Source organism: Mytilus edulis, chromosome 5, assembly GCF_963676685.1.
Source record: "Mytilus edulis chromosome 5, xbMytEdul2.2, whole genome shotgun sequence".
Classification (NCBI taxonomy): Eukaryota; Metazoa; Mollusca; class Bivalvia; order Mytilida; family Mytilidae; genus Mytilus; species Mytilus edulis.
The window spans coordinates 87756485-87777437 of NC_092348.1; the positions used below are offsets into that span (position 1 = coordinate 87756485).

Genomic DNA, 20953 nt, shown 5'->3' on the forward strand with positions numbered 1-20953 from the left:
GCCATTACAATGGGATGTTGATGTATCTCTTGGGTCATCAGGGATGATGGATTCTTTGTTGATATGAATCAGCCTGCCATTTCTGCCGTCCTGGACATTGCTCAAATAAATTGATTAGGTGGTTGTTTAAGCTAATATTTTGCATCTAGATTTTATGATTAAAAGTTACATTTTTAGTTTGGGATGTTTAACATCCTACATGATACTTTATGCAGTAAGTCGGACAGAATTTTATGCAAACAACATGCTTCTAATGAAATTCTAATTTCAAACTAACTAAGTATGTACAAAAAATGGAAAATGGAAATCAGAATAAAAAATACCATATAGCTATAAAACTTTTTGCTGCTAATAGTAAAGAATTGAGATGCAATTACAAATGTATGGGTTTTAGCTAGAAAAACATATCTGAGGTTAAACGAAGGTTCTAGGAGTAGTCTGTTATTTTATCTGTGTTGAAATATGATAAATCCGTGCAAACATTTAATTTGATAAAACAATATTTCTTATCACACATGTCTGTTAAAATAAATAATTTACCAAATTTATTATTGTATTGTTTTAAAGAAGCGTCTCCACTTTGGGATTTCCAATATGATGTATGGATATTAAAGTAGATAAAACAGCAATATTTATTTTTTATGAAAATATCTGTCATATTTGATTGTAAATCCCTAGTTAACAATTAGACTGGCCGACAGAACAGTTACACAGTAATGTGTGGTGATATTATAGTCGCTTCAATCTAGGCTATTTCAAATCTCAGTTTGACATTTTACAGAACTGACAATGTGGTTCAGTTGTATTCTAATCTTTTTAACTGTTTTTGACTGAATTTCAAATTAGGTTTTGGTATGACAAAATAGAAATGACAGTTATGAAATGTTTTATTGAGGCCATGTGGTTGGATGGTTATTGTGGAAGATTAACCTTCTTTTAGAATTTTGCTTTTGATTCACAACTGTGTGCTTGTATGGAAGTTGCTATATTTAATGGATTCGTATTCATAGTGAAGAAACATCCCATAGGGGCTTTCAATAGTAATTTCATTAGTTTTTACAAAAAAATCAAAGCACGACAGCAGTATAATTCTTTCTAAAGTGCATCTTCTCAGCTTGCGATTTATATTTGGTCCAGTGGTACATCAATACAAAATCCTATTTAAAATTGTTGTCACACAATTTAATTTCGACTCAACCAGACTCTTAATAAAAGTATCTCAAAAGAGGATATGATTATGCAAATGTAACATCAAAAGAATTTGTAATTAGGTTTTCATAAATATTCCCTTATTAAAAGGTTACTCAATATCCATACCCAGTCAAGTTATGAATAAAATTACTGCTATCATTTATTAATGATTTGATGTGATAAGTGACCATTGTCCAAATGGCCAGCTGGTGTGGACATATGGAACCACATTAACTCCCTGTCCCTGGAGTGATGTCCAGTGTACATTAGCAGTGGTTATTATATCATCAATGACAGAAAGTCAACTTAAATCTCCTTAATATAAACATCAATAGGAGGCTTGTTCACTTAAACAATTGAAATTTTTAGTGAAATCACAATTAAAACTGGTCAGTTAATTGAAACTTTGTAATGCTGCCTGCTGTACATGTACATGTAAAGATATACATGTACAATGTATGAACTTTTGTATCTATATATACCTTCACATTTATTCATATTCATACATGCTTATAAATATTCTGTATTCATGCATTTGAATGATATTCAATTGATGAGAAATAAACTTTTAAAAAAAACACCACTGGATAAAATAAAATGAAATTTGTCAAAAGTTTACAGTGTTTTCAGTATAATAAACAAATATAAAACAGACAAAAAAGCCCATCTGAACATAGTTAAATTGATTTTCTTAGTGCTTCATTTCAAATTGATAAAACAACTGTTAAACAATTAATAAATAGTATATATATAATTATTCTCTTTAGACCTTTAATCTTTAAATTGAAATATAGCAAAAATATTTTTTTCGTATAATAAGTAATTCATTTCTTTTACAAACATATAGTTTTTTCTGCATCAACAAATATTACAAATTCTATTTCCGCCATTAACATGATTAATATAAGTGAATTTAATAGTGTATAGAAATTTATTTAAAATAAAAAATTGGATAAATATTGAACTTTTCCATCATATTATAGATTAGGACAGAGTTGTTTGTTCAAAGATCAATTTTGATTCTATAGTTTGTGTATATAAGGGATTTCAACAAAACCTTACAGCCTGGCACTACAGGGTAACAGTCGGAAATACAGGATGGAATTACTTCAAAATGTTTATTTTCTGGATTATATATAAATATGGGATGCAGGGAATTTTAGAGAAGTGGTTAGGAGGGATAAAGGATTTTATTAATTGAAAAAAAATATTGACAACAGGAATTTTGTGTAAAAATGATAACAGTGTTAGGGAGGGGTAAGAGGGTCAATAGGAAGTAGTCACTTAAAGATGTTGATATTTTAGATTTTAAACTTAATAATTGTACTTGAATTAATCTTGAAGTAGCATTATACAGATGTCATTTTAAAAAACTGAATGAAGACAGTATGATGACAGCAATCAGCAAATACGTGTGTGCCATGTAGTAATTTTGACCATCAGATGCAAGTTTTGGGTAAATAATCCATATTTGTTTTGTTTTATAAGTTGTTGGCATTCTGATTTCTTGTCATATTACAAACAAAACAATTTTTAAATCGGAAGTTTTACACAATGTTATACTGTTCCCCCAGTTTCCATGTACGATTTTTACACCCTGTCTTAATATTCCCCAAGTTTCCTGTAAGTTTTAGCGGGTTTTTGCCAAGTTTACATATTTTTACAGCAAAGCTTTCATAAAGTTATTGAGAATCATGTCTAAATAGGTGTTTTTACAGCGGGGTTATAGATTATCTCGGCATGAATCTTAAAGGGTTCTGGTTCTAATGACATCTTAAACGATTACATCTGGGGTTTGTAAACAGGAATTTCATAACAATAAATTGAGAACAGGATGTAATTTGTATTTCTCTGTTGTGTGAACCTGCATTGCAAGGTTAATGTGCATTGTTTGTAATAAAGTGTGCACCAATTCTTTCCTGGAGTTAGAAAGAAATAGAAACAATTAAAGTGATAAGTGCTTGGATTAATTCGTCTAATGTACATGTCTAATTTCATTTTGTCAAGTTAAGCTTGGAATTGTAATTGTGTAATGCTATTTTCTCCAAAAAACATATTTTAATGAGTAATGATTCATTGTAAAGATAGAACCATCTTCATAGCATACCAAACAAGAAACATTTTGAGAAAAAATTACCATTTTAAAATACAAATTATTATACCCCACGCAACGAAGTTGCGGAGGGTATAATGTTTTTGACCCGTCCGTCCGTCAGTCCGTCCGTCCATCAGTCCGTCAGTCCTGTTTCTTGTCATCGCAACTCCTCTCAAACCACACAACAGAATTTCACGAAACCTTTTCAGATAATAAGGACATGCTATGTAGTTGTGCATATCGACGGGAAATTGCGATTCAATTTTTTTTTTCTAGGAGTTACGCCCCTTTGAACTTATTTACTTTAATGTACTACTGCAACAGTTTGTCATCGCAACTCCTCTCAAACCACACAACAGAATTTCACGAAACCTTTTCAGATAATAAGGACATACTATGTAGTTGTGCATATCGACGGGAAATTGCGATTCAATTTTTTTTCTAGGAGTTACGCCCCTTTGAACTTATTTACTTTAATGTACTACTGCAACAGTTTGTCATCGCAACTCCTCTCAAACCACACTACAGATTTTCACGAAACCTTTTCAGATAATAAGGACATACTATGTAGTTGTGCATATCGACGGGAAATTGCGATTCAATTTTTTTTCTAGGAGTTACGCCCCTTTGAACTTATTTACTTTAATGTACTACTGCAACAGTTTGTCATCGCAACTCCTCTCAAACCACACAACAGAATTTCATGAAACTTTGTAGATAATAAGGACATACTATGTAGATGTGCATATCAATAGGAAATTACGGTTCAATTTTTTTTCTAGGAGTTATGCCCCTTTGAACTTATTTGCTTCAATGTACTTCTGCAACAGTTTTTCATCTCAACTCCTCTGAAAACACACAACAGAATTTCATGAAATTTTGTAGATAATAAGGACATACTATGTATATTGACAGGAAATTATTATTCAATATTTTTTCTTATATAATTTTTTTTTCTTATACTTATTTAATTTCTCCAATGACAATGTGGGGACGTGGGGTATGTGAGCGTGCTCACTAAGGTTCTTTAATTTTTAAATTGATTGTTCACATTTGGAGTTCGTATATTCAAAAGCGTAAATCTTGGATTAAAGGAATTCAAATATACCGGTAGCTGGACAGTGGTACTAGGTACTCCAGTTCATTGCTTTTGAATTGTTATGTTACAGTTTTCATGTACAATGTATTGTCCTCTGAACTTTTTGACTTTCTGATTTGATCAAAGACAAGTTCCATATCAAGCATGGTACACTGTATCTTCTACAAATGTACTTGCCATTGATGTGTGAAATGTATGATGTGGCAGTTTTTTTTAAGGCCCTTTTTGGTTTTGATGCTTTTGAGTATTTTATATACATGTATTGGTACTTTGCTTTTCAAACTCTTGGTCTCCTTCATTCTTATTTAATGTTTAATTCAGAAAAAATTTATGATCACTTCAATCAGGATTCAGTTCATTATTATCTATTTTTAATTATAACTCATTTTGAATGGAAGTCAAAGAACTCAAGCCGTGACATTCTATTGTGTTTTCCCAGCATATATATCATTGCACATCTGCTAGTTGTGTTCTAGTATCTGCTTTGAGGGTCAAAAGGGCAGTAGATTATTTGCATGTAATGTGTAAGCAATTAGACAAGAGAAAGGATTTTATATGAAATAAGACATTGTTTTGTCATGGTATGTAGGGGACAGTGTAATGGTTTGTTTATTGTTTGTGACATACTCATTTGTTTTCTCAATCATACATCACACAATAGTTAGGAAGAGATATTCATAATGCATCCATATTGTTAAGGGACTATAAAACATCTATTTTGTTTAGAGACTATAAAACATCTATATTGTTTAGAGACTATAAACTTAATTTGTTTTCTCAATGATACATCACACAATAGTTATGAAGAGATATTCATAATACATCTATATTGTTTAGAGACTATATAACATCTATTTTGTTTAGAGACTATATACTTATCTTCTGTCTCATCAGATATATATATATGTTGTTTAGAGACTATATAGTTAACTTCTTTCTTGTCAGACAAATCATTTTCATGTTTGATCCTTAAGGATATAAAAAGGTATAATGCAATTTTTACGTGGACATTTATTGCTTTCTCTTTTTGCACAGATGTACAGTATATATTGAATAGTCATAGAAAACGATACTAAATTGTTGGCTTGAAAACAGTACAGAAAAGAAGTTGAAGTCAGCACTCTTCACATGAAACATACCTTTTGCTCTTTTGATCTTTAAGTGCTTTCATATTCTACATTTTTTGTCTATTTTGATTTTTTCTAAGATGTATGTTTTTTCTCAGTTTTGAATAAAGGTACTCAGGTTTGCCCTCTTAAAACTTGGCTTAGAATTGAATTATAGTGAAAACTGGATGTTTAATTTAATTAACACGGCTTGAAATGTTTTATTTCATACTTACATGTATCTTGTGATTAAATCATCACTTTTATTTCTAAAATATCCTAAACCATCATATTTGATATGTTTAAACAATTGTTTGTTGAAATCATCAACTATTTGAGCTTGTCTAGATCAAGATTATCTGTGTAGGAAATGTTTCAGGGTGACCAGGCTTTTATTAAGGATTTAGCTACATTTGATAGCAAAGTAGTGCAGGGGTGAAAGTAATTAAGAAACTGAAATTGATGTAAACAATGTGTCCATTATGTCATGTGACATGAAGACTGCCAAAGGTGTAAGGCAACCCGGGACCACATGGGGAGGAATGTAATGTAAACATTGTATACATGTTTTCTCCTGCTTTTGTGTATTTACAAGTGAGTGAAGTCAGTTTATAAACTACTTTCCTGTTGTTACAAAGCTTTTTGTTACAGGGTACATTGTTGACCATGAAGTGGGGGTTTCTCTGTGGGAGATGGGCTCCACTTTTCTTTTCTGTAGGGTTATGGTAACTTGATTTAATTTATGCAGTTTGTACTGGTATTGTTGTTAGATTTCTGTCACTTGATATCCTTGATTCATATGTGTATTTAGAATATGGACAAGAATCGTTTTTCACTGGTCTATTCTTTCTGTAATTTATGAGGTTTTACACCATTAAGGTTCTGTCTGTATTGTTATTAGAGGTGCATTTATTGCTAATTTAGTAATATCTGAAATGGATCATGGTAATAGTATCTTCACATCATGTACATTGTACTGGTACATTTCATGCCAACACTTATTTTATCCTGTAATATATCTAGAAAAGGTCCATAACAGATTTGCATACCTGAAAATGGCCCATTATATACTTGCATGTATAGTTATCAAACTTGTTTAATGGCATTTATTGTACAGTTGATGCCATCAAACTCGCTTTACTAGCTGACAAAACATTAATTTGATCAAATACTTCTCCTATTTCAATTTTTTTGAATAGATTAAGCAAGCACATGCATTGTTTGGCATATTCATTTGGCATCTTATATCATACTTTCTATATGAAAGCACATTGACCAAGCAAAAAAGAAGCGAACAATAAAAGCCTACAAAACAGTTCACAGACAGCAACCTATATTTTGAATTTAAGTCTGTTCCTGCTCCACTTGATAGGGACATAAATAAAACAAAACATGAGTTAATCACTATTACTCTATTAGAATGTATAATGGTACAAAATGTATTATTGTATTATTAAACATATATTGATGTACATGTAGGCAAATGAAAATGTTATCTTTAGTTAAATGCATCTGTTGAACAAATGTTAGATATTTTAGTTTTATTCAGAAATCATGCAAAGTTAAAGAGCCATCAATCTTGATTTTATGTATGCCTATAGAGAATTTGAACATTGTGCAGTCATTACAGTTACAAATGATATTGCATTTGACATACAGAAAGAAATGATATACAGAAGTGCAATAATGGATGCAATTAAAGTAAAAAGATTTATTGGATAAAAGTCTTGAAGCACTGAAGCCCAACAATAAGCTGTATCCAAAGTTGAACAGAGTTGCCCTTTTGTTTGGTTGGGAGGATTGAAGATAGATTGCAAAAGGGAAAAGATTGTTACTACATTGCATATCAAATAAGCAAATGATAGGTCAGCATGAACAGATATTGTCAGCCATTATCCATCCTACATTTGTACAGGTATTGAAATTGTCCAGCTACTGTAGCAAAGAAAGGCATTTACAATCTTAGTATTCTACCCACTTATAGTTGTATATTTTCAATTTGCTTTTTTTTTATCCACTAATATTTTGGCCTGTAATTTTCCTTTTAAGAGTTTTCTTCATGTTTTACTTGTGTTTTATTGCCGAAATCTTAAGACCACATCCTTTCTTATAACATGAACATATTGACTAAACAATTCTGCCTTAATGTAAAATGGCTGAAATAAGAGTTCAATTAGGTCATCTAAGTAAACTTTATGGTGAAAATTGCATTAAAATCGTGGTTGCTTCTTAATAAAATATTTCAGAATGGCCATATTGCATGTGAAAGAGTCGTAGTCGTCAATAGATTCCTTGTTAAAGCTATCTGAGATGGTCCTCTGATAAAGATCTTTTTCAGAAGAAAACATCATTACCTATCGGCAATCAATACCAAATAAAAATTGGCAATTGTAGATTCTAGTAGGACAGAGAATTGAATGCAAGGAAAATTACGTTGAGGAGATACATTTATCATTGACATTTATCATTGGGAAAATAGGATCTAGTTTGTTTAATAGTCTCTATTGGTATGAATCAAGATCGTTTTATTAGTTTATAGGTTTTTCATATTAATTTAAGTCATTCAGCCATTCAACTTTGTTCCTTTCTTATATAAATTGCTTATCAGCTACTAGCTCTATACTTGACATTCAACCTCTTTTGTTATGGGAGATGAAAGGTTAAAAATAAATGGAAGTTTTAGTGTAATGTTTAGAGAAAATTAGTTTGAAAGTTGGACATTTACAATTTTTGTTATGTGTTAGGATAAATGTGTAAAGCTATAAATTTTTCGTAATGTTGAGGAATAAAAGTGTTTAGCTATAAAAACTATAAGTAGTTATAAACCCTATTGTTTACTATACAAATCTATAAAAAGGAATCTATATTCTTGATAGTTTCTGTGTTAAATCTCTTAAAAACTTTCATCTGTTCATGTAACCGAATAGACACTGTCAGTTGAATGCTTTCTTGCATGTCTTTTGGTTGTTTTTGTCATACATATACATGGTTGCTGCCTCATTGAGGTGAACCTCATATCTCTATGTTTTCATATATATTTCATTAGTTGTTAGATTTCAAGCTTGTTTGAAAATCAAAAGATATTAATATGTTACAACCCAATGTGGTATGTAGATTTTGAGGTTTCAGAGTACGGTTTCGCTTTGGGATTTTTCACCATGTTTACATCTTCAGAATCTTGACTATTTATCAGAGGGAAAAGATTCATTAGTTTATTAATGTGTCCTGTTAAATCATTATAGTATGTTTTACAACTAGTCTTCTGGGTTTTAAATTCATTTTTGTTCCCTGATTAATAAAACAAACTTTATATTAAAAACCATACTTGAAACATACTAAATTTTATGTAATAACAAGAATTTGATGAGCAAAATATCTGGAGAAAAGTGAGAAATTTCTGACTTTGGGTGAGGCACGTTTCTCTTGGTGAAAAAGTATTTTTTTAAGTGCGTTCCTTGAATTTATTTCTCAAGCTGTTGAAATAAGTCTGTAAACTAACACTGTGGTAAACTAAATCTGTTCTTATAGGAAAATGTAAAATATGAACATGAACATGAATGAAAAGTGGGAGGTGGTTGAACCCAAATAATTCAGTCCCTCCTCGTTATCTATCCCTCCTAGTTCTTAGGTGTAACGTAGTCAACTGAATTATTGGGGGTGAGAACAGGTTTTGCTCATAAAAGGAATAAAATCCCCCAAAGAAAAACATCTTTAAAAAAAGATACTTGTAACTTAAAGTGTTAAAAAAAGAAATTGGTTAAGTGCCTTTCTCCTAAACTAAAGCAAACAAACAATCCATTTAGGTACATAGCCATTATGACATAAGTTAGTTAATATCATTTGTACAAAAAACACAATCAATCCCTGCTTATTCTTTACACAACTTTAATTCACTTACTCACCGTAGAGTGGGCATTCATTGACTGTACTTATTGTAATAACAGCTAATGATATATATGTCTGTAGAAAGTACTTTAAACTAAATACGGTATTAAAGATATGTAAATTAAATGTATTTTTCATGTAAAATTGACCCTTGATGTGGTTATTTCATTCATTGGTTGGTCCATGCATGAAAATGCACAAAATAGGGTTTTACATCAAAATTTATTATAACTCTTTCCTCTACAGGACAATATTTCGTAACCGATACCTAATCCTTTTATACATGGTTTACAAAGTTTATGTAAATTAAATGTATTTATGATGTAAAATGACCGATTTCATACAGAAGCAAATGTTAAAGTCGATATTTTATGATAGTTACAAAGTGGCTACAATGCGTCGTTTATACAATCATATATAATTAAAAGCGTATCAAATTCTTCAAATTTTAACGAAATAACACCTGTAATTTGTTTTATAGATCTTTAAATCTGATCGTTAAGAACAACAAAGAGTCATGTATTCGTCAATGATCAGGTATCACTATACTAATTAATCTGATACCTCTCGTAAGTACTTTAATAGTCAAGTAAGTTTCAAATAATATCATACAAATTTCATATGTGGGTCCATGGCCAATTTGTGGTTCTATAAACGAACACATACAACTTTATTTTAGTTGTTTCTCTTGTAAACGATCAAATTATTTTTATGAATCACTCGGGTATAATGTACCAGGGTACGTAAATCTTAATTCTTTTGATCGTGTTAATCGTTTCAGTCCAATAAGGTAGTGTCAAGTGGAGCAATAATTCGTAACCTTAAACAACTCAGAATCGAGGTATTTAAAAGGTAAAGCAGTTTACATTTGTCTGGTACTACGGAGTGAGTCTGGAGAGAGATTCTTTCATGTGCTTTATAAGTCAATTATAAATGCATGGAAACCGAGTGCTAAGTAAATAGAACTAGTGCAAAGTCAAACATTAAAGTAGCGAGAGTAAAAATCAAAGGTAAATGGAAGGTTGCTTTAGTATAATGACAAAATACAGTAAATAAGGTTTGAAGACATGAAGGGTGTGTATGGGGGTTTTCAAACAAATTGTTTTATGGCGAGTTACCTTGTGATCTATGGAACTTCAATCTAACAAAATGTTACCTAATATTCAGAAATGTTAGTCTCTTTTTGTACATGTGTAATAGTTAACAAAAAACACTGGAGTCAATATAGCAGAAATGTGGTTCTAATTATCAAGTAAAAACAGATAATTGAAGAAAGAATTGACAGTGAATTTTTGAAGATAGATTTATACAAAGCTATTTCGCTTTCTGTGCCAAGATTTTATGATTTAAACAATTTAGTTGTGTGTGAAAACACTAAGCAGTAAAATAGTTGAAAATAACCATTAATGCTAAATAAAGTGACTTTAAGTTGACTTGAAATCAATATTTTACTAGAAGTAGAGTTGATTAACACCATGTGAACATGGATTTTAAAGACAGTTATTAAGATATGTCATATTTGTCAAGGACTATTTATCTTTTATATGTCTGACAGTTTTAACTGTTTTATTGGCTTTTGCTCATTGTTTTATACAATTTATACCTTAAAAGAGTACTCAGAAGTGCTTCAAAGTCATGATGGCATCCTGTTATTTATGACTGAGTGGTTGTCTTTTCTGTTTTGATATAAAGTGTACATGTACACTCTGTGTTTTTAAGTATAAGCTGTTTTCAGCATGTTCAGTTTAGTTGGATTTTAGTCAGCCAGAAAACTCATCAAAGTTTCCTGGCTGAGGCTGCTTAATTAGTCAACCAGACAGGTATTTTGAAGACCCATTGGTGGCCTTCGGCTATTTTCTGTTCATTGGTTGCGTTGTTGTCTCTTTGACACATTCCCCATTTACATTCTCAATTTTATGTGTTGTATGGTGAAAGCATTTGGTGCTTATTTTTAAGTTGAAATATTACAAGATGATTGGACATTAAACTGTGGTCTGCAGTCTGCACATACATTATGTACAATGCAGTCCTCAAAACAATACACAAAAAATCCCTTACATGTATATTAATTAGTCCTAGATAAAGTTTGGCATGACAGATCTGAGTTTTTGGTCTACTTCAGTGGTGTAAATAAAAGCCTTTATAACATATGAACTAAGCTTTATGTTAAAGTGTATTAGATTTTTGTACTATTCTTTTATCAAAGACAACAATGGTATAGTAAATATTTGATTTATTAGGATCTTAGATGCCAAGCTTACTTTGAATTATGTTACCCTTAAAGGAAAACTCAACTTCAAAGTTTGTCAAGAATCGGAGAGTAAATATTAGATATATGATTCTTAAAATCTTTCAAGGATTAATAAATTAAAATTCAAAAATATAAAGATATCATAGCATAAATTACAATGAAATGAATCGGTGTGGACAGATTTCATGTTTACTTTCGATAATTATTTCGGGCTCCATGTTAGTTTGAGACGACATGGTAATTCACTTTTCAAGTGTCAAGATTTATGAAGAATTTGAATAGATCATGATTTAGCAATACTTAATGGAAGTTTCTCCGATTGTGTGTGTATTGAATGTACACGCCAAAGCAGGAACTTTCCCATTGATTTGTTATGTAAGGATTTCTTTTGTTCAAAGTTAACTTTTGGTTGTCTTTTCATCCTGGTTCAGCTTTAACCTTGAGTTAGTTGTCTTTTTATCCTGAAATTGCATAAATAATGGTACTGTGTAACTTTTAAGGGATATTTTTGTAGTTGCTATACTTTTATGTACAAATTTTTATTTTTTTATTTACGAAACGTTGGGACTCCTAAAATAATTATGACATTTAGAAATTGACCGTATTTCTTGAAAGGAGTAGAAAGTTTGCTAACAAGGTGTTTCTCATGCCTGTGATATATTTATTCATTCATTTTCATCTGAAATTAAATTTCTAAATGTTTGTTGTTGTGTATTTTGTTCAAACAAACTTCTTACATAAGTGGTATTAAAGTTAGATATGACACTACATCGTGTTTGTAACTGTGTTTGTATAGTCATGTTTAGTCAGTAACAAGTATATCAATATATATATGCTCTTGTTTCAGTATAAATCGGACTATGTTTCACTTGACTCTCAACATGAACAAAAACTTACAGTTTTTTTGTTATATTTCATTACATATAAAGGTATTATAGAATCTATTGTCACAATTTTCAATATTTGTATAACTGTCAACTTTAATTTGAATATTGTAACAGGCCGGGTGATTCATTAAAATTGGAATTTTAATAATAAGTATTTGTTGTTAAAGTTCATTAAATGGAAATTAAAGGAAGTGTGAAAAATGATTAAAATAAGTAGTAGTTTCGAAATGTGGATACTAGTTTTCATTTGGTTATAGAGTGTTTTAAAACAACATGGCATTGAAACAACCAACAATAAATTTCACAGTTTGTAATCTCTGATTGTAAAAATGACAAGTTTTTTGTAAATATTAGATAAAAACAAAACATATATCTAGAGGCATACAGATAATCCTACGAATTTTCACAGTTGTGAGTTCTTAATAAAGAAATCAGCCACAGGGTGGCTTGATAGTGGCATTGATGCATGAGAGTTGGGGAACACTGGCAAGTTAATGTTTAATGTTTTACCTAAAAGGGCTGTTTACCTGTAATTAACTACCTTTGAACTATGTACATTGATGGACACGTTAGGTAATTCTTACACCTTGGTTAGTTTAATACAACTTGTTTTTTTGTTTTTTTAAAGTTGATGTCAGGTTTTGCTTGAAGCCCTCTTGTTAGTTGTAAAAATGACACAATGTATAATTCTTATTATCTGGATAAGATCTTAATGGATTTGAAGGTGCTGTTTTATTCTTATTTAACACAGGAGGTTTCTGTACCTAGATCTAAGGTGTGCAGCCATTCACTTCACTTCTGAAGGAGAGACAATTACCTCTCTGTTGGATGCTAGTTAACATCCCTTGCTCAGTATTGTGTAGAGTTCTGCCACATTACAAATCAAAGATTAGTCAATATATTTACCAGTTCGAATATTTACATTTCTTCAACTTTTGTAATCTTTATCAGAGAAAAATGAAATTTAAGAAGATCACAATACTACAGGCATAACAGGTTTATCTGAAAATATGATCAATTATTGTTTGCTGAAAGTCCAGTGGCAAATATTTCATTCATTATCATGCTAAACCATAAGTTGAAGAATTGTAGACGACATATTTGCAAATAAAGAAAATTTAAAAAGGGTGGGGATGTGATTAAACACTTAGCTGTTTTATCACAAATTAATTTTAACCGATTCATTTTCTATATCACAAATTAATTTTAACCGATTCATTTTCTATATCACATATTAATTATAACCGATTCATTTTCTATATCACAAATTAATTTTAACCGATTCATTTTCTATATCACAAATTAATTTTAACCGATTCATTTTCTATATCACAAATTAATTTTAACCGATTCATTTTCTAGATGTTTGTTGTTATCATGTTTCTTTCAGCTTTAGTTTGTATTGATCATTTCCCTTGGAATGACAAAGCTTTATAGTTGTAGGCAATTGGTTAAAATAATTATGTCATGTTCATCTTGTCTCCCTCTAACAAATATCTCACATAATTTCAGACTTAAACATCCAGACAGAAAGTCCAACTTATACATTAAGACAAATTGATCTGGCAGATTTTATAGATATAATAGTAAAGAAGTGCCAGAAAAAATATTGCTGAATTTTTGTGTGATAAATACTGATGGTATTATAGTGTGATAAATGCAGACATGTTATAAGTTAATCGGTCAAGGCCTAAATACCACTTTATCTATAAAACCATTTTGTTAATTCTTTTTTTAGTAGAAAAGTTTGTGTTGTGAGTTACTTAAAAATCAATGCCTGTAGAATATAATAAACTTATCTGTTGTGGTATTTGAACTCATTTTTTGTCCAGACACTATTATATTAAATTCTAACCAGTTTTGAAATTTGCTGATCACTCCAAAATTCAATTCTAATTTCAATCAATCTTCAAAGAAAGTTTCACATAAAAGGGTAGAAAATGAATTACCCACTGTTAAGTCATTTTCTATTAACAAACTCAAATATCTTATTTCTTAATTTTTGTAAGGTAAACATACAATACAAATTCCCCGCCCCCCTGTGGTGAGCTTGGGCACAGGATATATACTAAATGATCTTTACTTTTTAATAGCTAATGTTATGCATCAACAGAATCAGTCGTTGGTTATTGAGGTCGAAATCATTAAAGATATACCCCTTTATGAATGGGAACAGTTTTTTCCTTAACATTAGTTTATAACAAAGACCGAGTACTTTATAGAAATCGTATAGGTTATTGTGTATTATAATTGGATTTAGTTTTCACAAGTACCTTATCCTAGGGGATTACGTGTGCCAGAGTATTTAAAATCAGGAGACGCAAGTATTAAGTTTATTGTACGACAACCTGTTCCAAAGTAAAGCTTAAAATTAATAAAAGAGTTCAAGTTGAATTGAAGTTAGGAGAAAACAAAACATTCATATTTCTATAAAAAAAATCAATGTGATTTTAAATACAAGTGTACATGTTATGTTCGGGGTTTTTAACATTACAATCACTCTTGATATGGATCATTTAATGTATTGACAGACATATAAATTTATTTGTGTTAAAATCTAAATTTGAAATTCATAAGGTTATAAATTTATTTGTGCTAAAATCTTAATTTGAAATTCATAAGGTTTGACTGTTTTCACAAAAGATGCATCAGACCACCAAACACTTATTTTATGTTGAATAAAAGGTCTATAAATACAGGGCTGTAATAATGAGGCTAATTTTATAGGCCATTATGAAATTCATATTTTCTCAGAGATAGTCATCGGAAATGGTGAGAGTCAAGTATTATGATATATCAGACAAAATTCATAACTTGGTAACATACGATGGTTATCACATTTTGTTGAATGCACCTCAAGGGCTCTAACTGCACATAAAAGATAGTATCATTATTATATCACAGATCAACCGATAGGTGTTATTTTAATCAACGTAGTGAAAGCTTGGCTGATTTTCATAGCGAGTAATGAAAACTGAACATTTCACACTACAGATTTTGTAATTTCTTAAATGATTTTTGTACATCAAAGCTATGCTTCTAAACTGTTAATAACTTAACAGTCAAAGGTGAAGTAAAAAGATGGCGAAGCTTTTATACTTATCTTTGCTGTGATGCTTGAAGCGTATTATGAAATATGACACAAAAAGATGTAGGTTGCTTAAGACGGAAAGGTAAAATGTTAATTTTTGTTCAGTACACGATTGCCTACTTTTCAACCGAGTGTGAAAAAAATGAGAAATGACAAGGTGTTGAAATAGAATAGTTTTTTTTTAACACTGACTGCAGTCTATACCTTAATGTAAATTGATTGCCCTGGAGAAAGTTAGAAAGAAATGCACTGAATCCTAGTCATTGATAGTAATCTGTGAATCATTTAAGTGGCGACATCATAATTTTCATATAATTCCTGCATAAAAAGATGAGTGCTCTATAAACGGTTTTATAGGATGCTCAAGTAAATTGTATTTTGTGAAGATCTGATAAGAGTTGTATATCATTGTGAAAACTAGACGACATCAGTACACAGGATGTAAAGGGTAAATACTACCGGTAAAATACAACCACAAAGTTCGGTGGATTTTTGGGGATTTATCTGATTTATGTGGGATCGGTAGAATGGAGGGAGGAAATGCAAGGTACAAAGTATTTTGTCATCACGCTTGTGGCTTATATATGACCAATCTTTAGCTTCTCTTCTACTATATATTTGAAGAAATTTATGGACTTTTTTTTAAGTTCAATATTGACTGTATGTCTATTCGTGAACAAGATATTATTTGGATAATAGGCAAGTAATAATGACTCGAAAAAGCATGGAGGTATCCTCAAAGCAGTCATAATTTACTTCCCTCCATCCTGCAAAATGTGTTATAAATCCTCTCCCCCCCTTAAACATGTTAAAAAGAAATATTTCAATGAATCTTCTGTTTGTTTACACATAACTAATGAAGAATGAACTGATCAAACTTTTATTACTCTTTAGACCTGTAATCTAAAAGTTCTTGCTGTATTTTGACAGAAGACATTATATTCAATCATTGTTTTATTTGCAGGGTATGAGATAAAGGACTAAGCAGAAAGCTGATGGGTGCGGGGTATAGATCAGAATGAGGGGCTGTCAGTTTGTTGTACAAACCATTGTCAGTTGGACTATAGTCTGTTTTGGTAAGTGTTTTTAATGACATCATTTTCAGGGGACAAAATAAACTAGACCAGGAGGAAATGTTGCAGTTTATCTCAGATGCCTTCTGTGTATGTGGGATTAAATAATATCTTTTCAATTTATCTGGATGATGCAAATATGCAAACAGCTATATCAAAAAACGAACATTTTTTTTTAAATAATAAAGACGAATATCTAATACTGGAATTTCTCACAGGCTAAATAAATATACAAAATCTTGTGATCAGCAAGTTATATTTAAAAAGAAATGCAATGGTTTTTTTCCATTGTGTTCTAAACAGTAAACAAGACATTTTTGTATTTTGACAATATGTACAACAATAGAATTGTTTGCTTTTGTTTGGGGTCTTTAGATCTACCTTTTACAATGGTTGGTATTTCACACTTTGGAAATTAAAATACTTATGTCCATATGTACTATCATAATTCTATCTTTATGTATGAAACAGGTTTGGTGTGTGGGAGGTCTGACTATTGTTTTACCTACTTCAAAGGGTCTGAAAATTATGCTCGATATCCGATGCTTACTACAAGTTGTAAGTCTGAACAAAGGACTTATCTTTCACAAAATTAAAACAAGGAGTTTATATAGCCATTGAAATTAATAACGTTCAATAACCTTTCTGCTTGGAAGAAAATTTTATCAAAAAGAAATTAAGTCTTAACTCAAACTTAGATCTTTAGCTTTTGAAAATATATGTTTATTTGATAAAAAGAAAAGGAATAAAGTAATTGAATTTGAAATAATGTTCAGTATGAAATAAATGTACTGTTATCATACATTATTACATGTAGTTTTGATTATAGTTTGAAATACTGTAAATTCAAAATTATTACGTGCATTTAAGATTGCGATTTTGTTGTTTTTGACTAAAATGCGCTTTTAATTTTTTGCGATATTGTGAGAAAAATCCTGTTAAATTCATATAAAAAATTTCAAAATGCAAGTTTAAATTATTGCAATTTTAATCCTTTCACATTTTTTGCAATAATTTCAGAATTTACATTAAAGAAAAAAGAAAAAAATGGCATTTTTATTGAATTCTCTTTGGAATATTTAGAGTTGCAACCTTTGTGTACTTTCCCTGTCTGTTTTAATTTGTTTATGCTGATCTGACCACGGCTGTAACATGTCCAAACACTATCATTGATTCATTTGTAATACAAACATGTACATGACAAAATATTGATAGAACTCAGCAAGCTTCCTTCTAGCTTCATCTCACAAGCTATGGTCCTACATCATTCGTCACTCTGTGATAAGTTAAGCGTATATAATTCCAATCTTTTCTGTTTCAATATGTTTTCTAGGTGTCCTATTGAAGAAAGAACATTGTATCGAATGACAACCTCTTTGACTCATGTCTTTTTGGGAAGAATACGAGTGAATCATAAATAATTGAATTTATATTTTCCGAATCCTGTTGATTATACATAATTCATTTATCTTGAAAGCGTTGAATAAACTCATTGAAATAGCAGTAACTCAGTGCACGACCATAAAAAAATTTGTCAATATTCAATTTATAGCCATAACAGTGGTAGAAAAAAAAATCCAGACAATATAAAAAAAAACCTATTAAATCAATTGCGTGATACGTTTATATTACATTACATTGCAATAAATTAAATATTCAATGTAAATTGTAAAAAGAAAATGAAATATTTACATCCGTATGTAGTAAATCTAGTTTGTAATTAGCTAGATGCACTTGCAGCGTCTAAACGGCCCATTACATGTATTCATATAATAATAGTTCTCTATTCAGTCCAATTTAATAATTGTGCAATCGTAACAGACGTTTGAAAAATAATGATTTACCGCAAACCAGACTATTAAACCTTTTAAATAGAAAAATTTTATGTAAGTTTTGCATAAAGGGATTGGAAAAAATTGTCAGTCGGTACTTTAATATGTAAATTCAATTTTCCAATTTAACTTTCTTACAGTAAAGGAATAAGTGGTTGTCTTATAAATGTTCTATTTTTTTCAATTTTCCTGTTGTGTTTATAAGAAATCTTCCATTGTGTTATAAAGCTGGTCTTGGACAGATGTTTCTTACCATGTCGTCTTATGATTTAGTTTCTATTTATCACCTGATTACAAGTTACTTAGATAAATTCAATCATATTTTTATCAAGGCAGAATAATCCTGATCAAAAATAATTGAAGAAAATATCTTTAGAAAAGAAGAAAAAAAAAGTGTAGTCCAACTTGATACAGCTAAAAACACATCACTACCAGCACAAATAACCACAACCTTTGGTCATTGCAGATGTGTATAATAACTGTGACCAAATGGTTTTAAAAACTGTTATTTATGTGGAGCAATAGGAAAATTAAAGGTTTGTATTGTGGATGGCCCGCTTTTAATCCCAGATTCATAGGTGTCTAGTGTCCCTGTCTGTTAGCTCCTTTAAGGTTAATTGAAGGTTACCCTGAAACATTATTTCGCATTGTTTATCAATTACAGAACACAAAACTTGTGTTACATGTACCTAATGTAATAGACGGGCCACAGGGCAAGTAGGTGGGCAATTTAACCCCTATTCAGGGGAGAGCAAGCTTGTTTAGTTTTCACATGCTACATATTTGAACAGATAATAAGTGTTTAAAAATGGTCAAAACTTCAGGATTATAAACAGTAAGGTTAGGCAAGTGAAAACACACACTTTTTTCTTTTTACTTGAATAAATGATAAAATGCTGTTAGCTATGGCTGGTGATTTAACATCTTAGTTAATTTCTGTTAAGAGGCCATGTTTTTGCTAAAGTACATCTGATTTTCCATTGATGAAATAAATTCCACCAGAGAGCTCATTTACTAGTTAAACAATAGATTTAGAAGCAATTATAGAACCAGTGTCAGAGATGCCAGTATACTAAATTACTGTGTTCAGGATGTGTTTTATACCAATTAACTACCAAGTGTTATGGGAAAATGGACTTATAACTTCAGGGTCGCTGGGGGATCTACGTCCAAATAAAACAGAATCTTTCTGAACAATTTGTGTAATGGAAGCTTAGAGTACTGGATTTGTGAAAGAACAAATTATCCATGATTAGACGGCAACAAAATAGATTTATATTTTCGAAAATTGACAGAAAAGCTTTTACTTGTGGAGCTAATGGATAAATGTTTTGATAAGGTTATTATTAAAGACTGAATTTAATTCCGGACAAACACTGAAAAACAAGAGTGCATTGTCCGTTTATCACTTATGTTAGTCATTTTGGCAGAAACAATTTGTTTTCTACTTTATAATAGGAACAAATTTTCACTATCAGTTGTCTAAATATAGTGTTACAAAATATTAATTTTAAGAAAATACGAAGATTTCAGCTGAAGTGTAATGTGTGTTAAATTAGTTTGAAAGCACTAAATAGTTGGGAAATTGGTGAAGAAAATAATATTCACTTGATTTCACTGGAATTATCAACACATTTGAAGTCAACAGCATTCTATCCAAATCAATACCTTCACAATAATTGAGAAACAGCAGAGAATATTGAGAGTGAAGCGAGACTTAATCATCCTAAACTCAATGTGTATTTAACATTTCTCAGAACATAAAAATTTGGCTTTGTTCTGAAAGTTTAATAAATTTGACTCTTTTATTTGTGTTTCGCAATTTACAGAAATAAACCAATTTAAACTTGCAAGCCAAGGATCCATTCATCATAAGCTTGTAATCAGCCCTTTGTCTTGTTGTCACAATTTATTTCACGTCAAACGCACCCGAATGATTCCTCATTCATATAACTGGGTTGTTGTTCTATCCAATGTTTAGAGGTCAAAATAATAGTTATCGATATTACAATAAATGACAAAATTTTCCCATTGTGTTAAATAAAATTGCTCTGGTTGACACAATTGCCTATTATTATTCTATAGCTATAAGGGAGAAAATTGACAAATACCACAACTTTTTCCTATAATAATTTTAATTGAATGTAAGTGTCTATACAAATATAATGAAGTCTATGAACAATACTTTTGGCATTTAAAGGTTTAGGTATTTACTTGGACAAAAATGAGCAATGTCTAATGATAGCAATCTAACGCACCTTTATTGAGAAAGTAAGCATGCCCACAAACCACAAATCCTAGTTACCATTAAATACAATACATCAGACAAATTTTTGAATTATGATTGGTCCTATTAAGTTATTATCATTTAAAGAATAATAATTTGATATGGAGCTGTTATAGATTTATAGAACAATGAAAAGAAACCATAGCATTAATTAGT

At 30.4% G+C, this 20953-nt stretch overlaps 1 protein-coding gene across 8 annotated transcripts in view; it reads left to right on the forward strand.

Annotated features, from left to right (window-relative positions):
• The window catches only part of LOC139524717 (roundabout homolog 1-like), a 192883-nt gene that overhangs the window by 121707 nt on the left and 50223 nt on the right, over positions 1–20953 (forward strand). For all 8 annotated transcript variants that reach the window (XM_071319737.1, XM_071319738.1, XM_071319740.1 and 5 more), the window contains one exon: positions 16570–16681. In XM_071319737.1, coding sequence (XP_071175838.1) covers positions 16624–16681 — 58 coding nt within the window. In that variant the 5' untranslated portion in view covers positions 16570–16623. The remainder of the gene's footprint in view (positions 1–16569; positions 16682–20953) is intronic.